General features: G+C 55.1%; 1 protein-coding gene across 1 annotated transcript in view; it reads left to right on the top strand.

Moving 5' to 3' along the window:
- Nucleotides 1-9,749, top strand: part of F5Z01DRAFT_690515 (aerothricin synthetase 1) — a 36,129-nt gene that overhangs the window by 16,300 nt on the left and 10,080 nt on the right. Inside the window, exon 3 of the mRNA XM_046266116.1 lies at nucleotides 47-9,715. Within this exon, the coding sequence (XP_046116642.1) occupies nucleotides 47-9,715 (9,669 nt within the window). The remainder of the gene's footprint in view (nucleotides 1-46; nucleotides 9,716-9,749) is intronic.

Genomic DNA, 9,749 nt, shown 5'->3' with positions numbered 1-9,749 from the left:
TCACCACTTCTCTCATGTTGTCGAGCAGTTGCTGTCTCCCGGACAGAAGTCGGTCAGCGACATCTCTGTCGCCTCACCTTGGGACCTCCAGCGAGCCAACGAGCTTAACAACACCGCACCCGAAATCATGAACGTATGTTTCCATGAGATGTTTGAGAAACAGGCCCGCCTGCGTCCCGACGCACCCGCGGTGCATGGGTGGGACAGACACTTCACCTACAGCCTTCTGAACGGGGCTGCCAACCGCCTGTCTCACTATATCGTTCAAGAGTATGGTGTCAAGAGGCACGACCTTATTCATGTCTGCTTCGAGAAATCGGCTTGGTATTACGTTTCTATCCTCGCCATCAACAAGGCTGGCGCTACCTGGGTTCCCCTTGACCCCGGCCACCCATCGCAACGACATCAGCAGGTTGCCAAGCAGACTGGCGCCAACCTCATTCTCACGTCCAGTCTCCATGCTGATCTGGTTTCTGGTCTTGTCGAGAACGTGCTACAAGTCACAGCTGACCTTGATTGGGACTTGGCTCGCGATGTCGAATCTAGCAAGCAGGCCCCCGTCACAGACGTCGACCCAAGAACCGCTTGTTATGTCTTGTTTACTTCCGGTTCGACGGGTGTTCCGAAGGGCTTTGTCATTGAGCATAGAGCCTTGGTGACAAGCCAAATGACACTGGGCGCACGTCTTCGCATGACGCCACAGGTCCGGGCGCTGCAATTCGCCTCGCACGTCTTTGACATGTCGATTGCCGAGGCAGTGCCCGCCTTGATGTTTGGTGCCTGTCTATGTGTTCCGTCCGAGGAATCGCGCATGAACGGCCTCGCCGAGTTCATCCGCGACATGCAAGTCAACTGGGTCTTCCTCACGCCAGCCTTCGCCCGTACGCTCAAGCCCGACGATATCCCCAACGTCGAGTTCATGTTCCTAGCTGGCGAGGCTGTGGGTCAGGATGTTTTGAGCACTTGGTTCGGTCGTCTTCGCCTGGTCAACGCCTGGGGCCCGGCTGAGACCGTCGTCTGCTCCACGTTGTACGAGTACACCTCGGTCAATGAATCGCCCGCTAAGATTGGTACTCCAACAGGTGGCTTCTGCTGGATTGTCGACCCCGAGGATCCAACAAAGCTCGCCCCTATTGGGACGGTTGGCGAGGTTGTGATACAAGGTCCCACACTGTTGCGAGAATATCTATCCGATCCAGAAAACACAAGGAAATCCATGGTCACGGAACTTCCTGACTGGGCACCTCGTTCAACGGACCCCGACTACAGCCGCTTCTACAAATCTGGCGATCTTTGCTACTACAATACGGATGGCACAATTGAGTTCTCGTCCAGGAAGGACACTCAAGTCAAGATTCGTGGTCTTCGCGTGGAATTGGGCGAAGTTGAACATCATATCCTCGATGGCCTGCAGCATGTTCAGCAGGTAGCTGTTGATGTGCTCAAAACCGATGCCGGTTCCAACCTCGTCGCGTACTTCTGCAACAGCGATGAGACAAGCACAAGAGCTGGCCCCGAAACCTTCATGCCGTTGGATGCCGGCATGAAGAAGAACGTGACGGCTTTAATCGGCAAGATGTCGGTAGCCCTGCCTCGTTACATGGTGCCCACCATCTTCATTCCTTGCGCGCACATGCCTACGAGCTCTTCCACCAAGGTCGACCGGAAAAAGCTTAAGTCTTTGACTGCCGATCTCAGTCAAGAGCAGCTTGCCATCTACGCTTTGACTGATGGCGAGAAACGGGCGCCCGAGACGGCAATGGAAAGGCGTCTGCAGATGATCTGGAGCAGCATCTTGTCGCTGCCACAGGACAAGATTGGTCGAGACGACAGCTTCCTACGCATTGGCGGTGACTCAATTACCGCTATTCAATTCGTCAGTCTTGCCAGGGATGAGGGCATCGCGATCACCGTGAAGGACATCTTCGACGATGCTCGTCTCTGCGCTGTGGCCGAAAAGGCTGTCGAGACCGATAACACCAATCCCAATGCGCTGGCTCCATTCAGCTTGCTTGAAGGCCGTGTTGAGGTTGATGTTGTCAAGGACGCTGTTCGCGAGCAGTGTGGATTTACTGGAGACTTTGTCATTGAGGATGCGTATCCTCTTACCTCACTGCAAGAGGGTATGATTGCCTTGAGTGCCAAGAACCCTGGGTCCTATGTCGTCAAGCACGTATACCGCATGTCTCAGCACGTGGACCTGGCTCGCTTCAGGGCTGCCTGGGAACGCACTCTACACCAGCTCCCCAATCTGCGTACTCGAATCGTCAACGCTGGAGATTACGCAGTCCAGGTTCACATTAAGGACGAAATCTCCTGGGACGACCCCAAGGGCATTAATATCAAAGCCTTCCTCAAGAATGCCAAGGCCTATGAGATGACCTACGGAACCCGCCTTTCCCGGTATGCCTTGGTGGAAGAAGGTGACGATACCTACTTCCTATGGCTCTGCCACCACACACTGTATGATGGATGGACAATCCGGTTGATCCTCAGTAACCTGTTCGCCAACTACAACGACACTGAGGGCCTCCGCCTGCAGCCATACGCTGGATTCATCCAGTACATCCTCAACATGGACCGCGTTGCTTCCAAGGAATATTGGCTGCAGCAGCTCCAGGACGCGAAGCGGGCCAGCTACCCTCCAGCCGGCAAGAATGTGAAAAAGAGCAAGGGCACCAGGGTCTTGACGCACTCTATTCACTTTGAGGATGGGCCGAGTCAAGCCGTGACCAGGGCCACTATCGTCAGGGCTGCTTGGGCGATGGTCCTTGCACGCTACTGTGAGGACACCGACGTGACCTTTGGTACCGCCATCTCCGGTCGGCAGGCTCCTGTGCATGGTGCCGCCGACATGCCCGGTCCCATGATCGCCACTGTGCCCGTGCGTGTCAAGGTCGATAAGGACCAGGACGTGCCGTCCTTCTTACGAGAAATCCAAAGCCAGGCCACTGGCATGATTGCACACGAGCAATTTGGCCTGCAGAACATCGCCAAGTTGAGTCCCGCCGCGGCTGATGCTTGCGACTTTACCAGCTTGCTTGTCGTTCAGCCGTTCCAGAAGATGTTCTCCACCCATAGCGACAGCGAAGGCGAAATCTGGACTGATGCTGTGGACGAGATGATGGGTGAGGGCCAGTCTCTCGAGGACTACTTCAGTTTTCCTCTCGTCGTCGAGGGTCTGGTCTCCGATGAGCTTGTTGAACTCAAGATCATCTACAACGCCGACGTCCTCCAAGAACAGCAAATGGAGGCTATATCCCAGCAACTCAGCCATGTGATCAATCAGCTCACAGCATCAGCCGAGAAGACCCAGCCTTTGGGTGATGTTACCGTCGCCGGGCCCTGGGATGTGTCCAAGGTCTATGAGTGGAACTCAAAAATGCCTCAGGTTGTGAACGATACTTGGTTCAACTTGATTGAGGAACAGGCCAGGACCCGTCCTGACGCTGTCGCAATCAAGGCCTGGGATGGGCACATGACGTACAGCCAGTTGAACGAGGCCGCTGATCGTCTGGCGATGCATCTCGTGGACGCCCACCATGTACAGGTCGGAGACTTCATCCATCTGTGCTTCGAGAAGAGCTTGTGGTACGTCGTGTCCATGCTCGCCGTGAACAAATCCGGTGCCGCCTTTGCTCCCCTCGACCCGTCCCACCCAGAGCATAGGCACCGACTCGTTGTGCAGCAGACCAAGGCCAAGCTCGCCCTCGTCAGTCCTTCGGCAGCCGCTCTCTGCAAGGCCCTGGTGGATGATGTTCTCCAAGTCACCGATCAACTCAATGGTGATTTGTGCCGGGCCTACCCTAGCCCACAGGCACCCAAGGTCAATGTTGGCCCCAGCGACTTGGCCTACGTGATCTTCACTTCCGGTTCCACTGGCGTACCCAAGGGTGTCATGGTCGAGCACAAGTCACTCTGCACAAGCATGCAAGCCAATGCTGAGCGGATGAACATCACACACGAAGCCAACTTCTTGCAATTCGCTGCTCACGTGTTCGACATGTCCATTGGAGAGATCATCATGCCACTCGTGCGTGGTGCCACTACCAGCATCCCATCGGAGGCTGAGAGGATGAACAACACTGCCGACTTCATCAACGAGTATGGCGTCACGTGGTTGTTCCTGACTCCTAGCTTCGCTCGCACCCTCGATCCTAAGTCTATCCCGAACGTGAAATATCTGATCGTTGGTGGCGAGGCTGTCAATCGCGAGATTGCTGAACAATGGCTTGATCACGTTACGATCTACTGTGCTTGGGGCCCAACCGAGACCGTTATGGTGTCTTGTATTCACGCGGTTGATACTGTCCCTGAAACTACCCTCACAATCGGTCGCCCTGTGGGTTGCTTTATGTGGCTCGTTGACCCCGACGACCCTCGTCGCCTGGCGCCTACCGGCACAGTGGGTGAAATCGTCGTGCAAGGCCCGACACTCCTCCGCGAATACATTGAGAATCCCGAGAAGACCAAGGAAGCTATTGTCGAAGACCTCCCCGAGTGGGCTCTGGAGAAGAGCGGTGGCCGCTGGAACCGCTTCTACAGGACCGGTGATCTGGCCTACTATAATGCGGACGGCACGATCCAGTTCTACAGCCGCAAGGATAACCAAGTCAAGATCCGTGGATTGCGTGTTGAGCTGGGTGAAATCGAGCATCACATCACGAACCGTCTTGAGGGAACTCGCCAAGTTGCAGTTGACGTTTTCAAGAGCGAACGTGGAACAGAGCTCGTCACCTATTTCTCCTTCAGTGACGAGTCTCGCGTCGGCGGTTCAGTCCGTCACGATGGAGCCAACGACCTTCTTATGGAAATTGATTCCGATCTCCAGGAGACCTTGAAGTCTATGGTTGCCGCCCTCAGCGTCGACCTGCCTCGCTACATGATCCCGACATTGTTCTTCCCCTGCCGCTACATGCCTGTCACCTCCTCAGCCAAATTGGACCGCAAGAATCTACGTGAGAGAGTGGCGAGACTTTCTTCTGACGAATTGGCTGCCTATGCCCTGGCTGAAGGCGAGAAGCAGCCTCCAGAGACTGAAATGGAGTTCCGCATTCAGGCATTGTGGTCGAAAGTCCTTGGCATCCCTGCCGAGAATATTGGCCGCGACGAGTCATTCCTGCAAATTGGTGGTGATTCAATTGGTGCTATCCAGCTTGCCACGAAGGGTCGCGAGGCTGGGCTACTGATCACCGTGAAAGATGTTTTCAACGATCCCCGTCTTTCAGCTGTTGCAGAAGCTGCCATTGAGCTCGACTCCACCAAGGCTGATCAAAACGTGGAAGCGTTTGACCTCATTGACGACGAGACACGCTCGTCTTTGGTTGAAAATGTCATTCCTCGTCAGCTCAACCTTGCTGACGGCCAGGAAATCATCGACGCTTACCCCTGCACTCCCCTGCAAGCTGGCCTCATGGCCTTGGCTATGAAGGTTCCAGGTTCTTACATGGCACGCTTCGTCTACAAGCTATCTGCCGATGTTGATATCCCCAGATTCAAGACTGCATGGGAACGCATGACCCAGCTCTGTGTCAACCTTCGGACTCGTATCGTTGAGGTCGGTGGCGAAGCAGTGCAAGTTGTTGTCGACCCTGACCTCCGCTGGGAGAACACGGAAGGCATGGGCATGAAGGATGTCATGGCCCATATCAACACCATCAAAATGGGCTACGGCACCCCACTCAGTCACTATGCTCTGGTCAAGGAGGGTAACGACCGATACCTGGTCTGGGTTATGCATCACGCCGTTTCCGACGGTTTCTCCAACGTCATCAACGTTTCCACCCTGCAGCAGCTCTATGCTGGCAACGATGTCCTCCCTCTGAGGCCCTACTCTGGTTTCATCAAGTACACGCAGGAGATTGACGAGGAAGCGGCCGCTGAGTTCTGGAGGGGACAGCTGACTGGCGCAAAGCATGCCAGCTTCCCCCCTACGACTACAACTGGCTCTAATGAAAAGACCACACGGGTTCTGGAGAAAGCCATCACCCTGCCAACCCAAGGTGACAATTCGATCACCAAGGCCTCAATTTTCCGCGCGGCTTGGGCGATTTGCCTCGCTCGCTATGCCGATACGGACGACATATGCTTCGGCGCCACCGTTTCTGGTAGGCAAGCGCCTGTCGCGGGCCTCGAGACCATGGCCGGACCTGTGGTTGCGACGGTTCCTGTTCGCGTTCGCATCGACAAAACCCTCAGCGTCCACGACTTCCTGCACAGAGTTCAGAAGCAGTCCTCTGCTGCTATTCCCTATGAGCAGTACGGAATGCGCAAAATCACGCAGCTCGGCGCCGACATCAAGGCGGCGTGTGATTTCTCGAGCTTGCTCGTCATTCAGCCGATGAGCAAGATGAACTCAATGGACCCCGGCCAGAACGACATCATGTCGGGCGTCTCTGGCGAGTTTTCCCAAGACGAGTCAATGGACGGCTACTTTACCTACCCTCTGGTGACGGACTGCCTAGTCTACGACGACAAGGTCGAGATCATGTTCACATACCGATCCGACATCTTGAACGAGGCACAATTGACAGCCATGTGTCATCAGCTCGAGCACGTCATGGGTCAATTGATCACCAGTCCGTCCAGCAGCCTCGCCGATGTGTCCGTGTCTGGTCCCAAGGATTTGCAACAGGCCATGCAATGGAATCAGGAGCAGCACCCTCTTGCCAACTACACCGTACACGGCCTGATATCCGAGCAGGCTGCTCGGAACCCCAACCAGGAAGCTATCTACGCTTCTGACGGTACACTCACCTACGCTCAGCTTGATGATCTTTCGTCACGCCTTGCGAAGCACCTGATCAACCTCGGCGTTGTCCCCGAAAGCATGGTCTGCTATTGCTTTGAAAAGTCAATGTGGACTCCTGTCGCTATGCTAGGTATCGTCAAGGCTGGCGGTGTGTTCATTCCTTTGGATCCATCTCACCCTGCTGGCCGACGCAGGGGCACTGTCCAGGAGGCTGACGCCCAATTCATCATCGTGTCACCCAAGACTGCCCCCGAATGCAAGGGCATGACTCCTAACTTGGTTGAGCTGACGTCGTCCTTACTTCAGACTGTTCAGCCCGAGACAGCTGCTGAGATTGAGAAGCGATCACACCCACGCCAAGCTGCGTACGTTCTCTTTACTTCGGGTTCTACTGGCAAGCCCAAGGCTATCGTCGTTGAACACGCCGCTCTTTGCGGTAGTCTGCTGGGTTATGGTCGATCTTACCAAATGGACAGTAGCAACCGTGTCCTTCAATTTTCCAGCTACGTGTTCGACGTCAGTCTGTCCGAAATCCTGGAGACTCTTGTTCTTGGTGGCACGATTTGCGTGCCCTCGGATCAAGAACGCTTGGAAGACATCGTGGGCTTCATCCAACGCGCTCGTGTCAACACAGCCATGTTGACGTCGTCCTTCCTCAAGACTTTGGACGCCGATCAACTCAAGAGCTTGAAGACGTTGATGCTTGTTGGCGAGCCCCCCACCAAAGATGCTATCCAGACCTGGCAGCCTCGCGTTGACGAACTCGTCAACGCCTACGGTCCTTCCGAAGTATCCGTCTTCATCGGCTCCCACACGTATACCGATCCTCAAGAACAGTCGACCAATGTTGGTCGCGCATTCAGTGGTAACATGTGGATCGTCGAGACGGATGACTACAACAAGCTCGCACCTATCGGCTGTATCGGAGAGATCTTGATCCAGCGTGACATGGCCCGTGGCTACCTGAACGACGAAGAACGCACCAATGCCTCGTTCTTCCGCGAAGTGGCATTCCTTCCGCCACCGGCCGCTGATGACCCAAGGAAGTTCCACAAGTCGGGCGATTTGGCCAGATACAATTCGGACGGGACAATCAACTACCTCGGCCGACGTGATACTCAAGTCAAGCTACGTGGATACCGCATCGAGCTTGGCGAGATTGAGTACAATATCCAAAGGGCTATACCTGACGTTGAGCACGTGGGTGTCGATGTTGTCACAGTCGCTGACCGCGAGACTCTGGTTGCCTTTGTCAGCTTCGCCGATGATCAAGACCTACCCGCGGGCCAGCTTCCCGACCCTATCGCGAACATGACCGACGACTTGAAGGCCCGGTTCGCCAAGTTATCTGATGAAATCAGCCAGTATCTGCCCTCGTATATGGTGCCCACGCTCTACTTGCCGCTCACTGACATGCTCTTCAACACCTCTCTCAAGATGGACAGGAAGAGGCTCCGTGACCTGGCCGCTGCCTTGTCTCAGGACGACGTCAGCAAGCTGTCGTTGGGCACGGAAGACAAGGTCGAGCCTACAACGCCCATGGAGCTCAAGCTACGTGAACTGTGGGCCGAGGTTCTAAACCTGGAGGTTGAGTCTATTGGCAAGAACGACAACTTCCTCCAGATTGGTGGTGATTCAATGTCAGCCATCAAGCTTGTCTCCACCGCGCAGAAGCATGGCCATGGACTGACAGTCGCCAATATCTTCAGCCACCCAAGGCTGTCTGCCATGGCTACTGTCGTCGGCAAGATACCGAAGTCGTATGAGACCAGTCCTTTCAGCCTCGTCCCCTTTGACTTTGACGGCACCGCTGAAGCCATCCGCGATGTTTGCCAACTGTCAGAGGATCAGGTCATTGAGGATGCCTACCCATGCACATCTCTGCAAGAGGGTCTGATGGCCCTCGCGGTGAAGACCCCTGGTTCCTATCAGGCCAAGCTTTCCTTCCGTCTGGGCGAAAATGTCAACATCCCACGCTTCCAGGCCGCTTGGGAAGAAACAGTCAGGTTGTGTACCAACCTCCGCACTCGCATCATGCCCGTGCACGGCAAAGCGATGCAGATTGTCGTCAAGGACGATATCGAGTGGGCGCTCAACGAGGACAACAACGCAGGCTCCTTCTTCTCCTCCATACACGACTCTCCCATGGCTTACGGGTCTCGTCTATGCCGATATGGTATCTGGCACGAGAACGGCAAGTCGTTTTTCCTCTGGGGTGTTCATCACGCTGTGTATGATGGTTGGACAATGGGCTTGATTATGCGTACCCTGTACAGCACCTACCGCGGCACTGAGATGCAGCCACTGCAGCCATACTCCGGCTTCATCAAGTACACAGAGGAGATGAGCGAGACAGAGGCTCAAGAGTACTGGAAGGATCAGTTGAGGGGGGCTAATCGGGCCACTTTCCCTCCTGCTGCCCGCGCGCAAACCACCAAGTCTGGCAACGTCACTCGTAGCCTGACGCAGCAGATCGACTTCCCCTCCACTACTGACGGCTCAATCACCAAGGCTACTATTGTTCGCGGTGCCTGGGCTGTCATCCTTGCCAGGTACTGCGACACAAACGATGTCACATTCGGCACCACCATCAGCGGTCGCCAAGCGCCAGTACCTGGTCTTGGTGACATGCCTGGCCCAGCTATTGCCACTGTACCTGTTCGTGTGAAGCTTGATCGCGATCAGTTGGTCGCTGATTACTTGCACGATATCCAGTCCCAGGCTTCCGAGATGGTCACCTTTGAGCAGTACGGTCTGCAAAAGATCTCCAAGTTGACGGCCGAGACCCGAGAGGCTTGCAACTTCACCAGTCTTATGGTGATTCAACCATTCTCTCCTGTTGCTGCCATGAACAGCGAAGGCGAGCCCATCTTGAAGACCAACGAGGAGCGTCTCGCCGACGAGCTGCTGGAAGGTTACTTCAGTTACCCGCTTGTGATCCAATGCGCTGTGTCCGAAACTGAGGTTAGCCTGGACATAACTTACGACTCATCTGTCT

The sequence above is a fragment of the Emericellopsis atlantica genome (genome assembly GCF_019669845.1).
Source record: "Emericellopsis atlantica unplaced genomic scaffold F5Z01scaffold_20, whole genome shotgun sequence".
In the NCBI taxonomy this organism is placed as follows: Eukaryota; Fungi; Ascomycota; class Sordariomycetes; order Hypocreales; family Bionectriaceae; genus Emericellopsis; species Emericellopsis atlantica.
The sequence above is the reverse complement of the archived record's forward strand: the minus strand, read 5'-3'. Positions and strand labels throughout refer to the sequence as shown.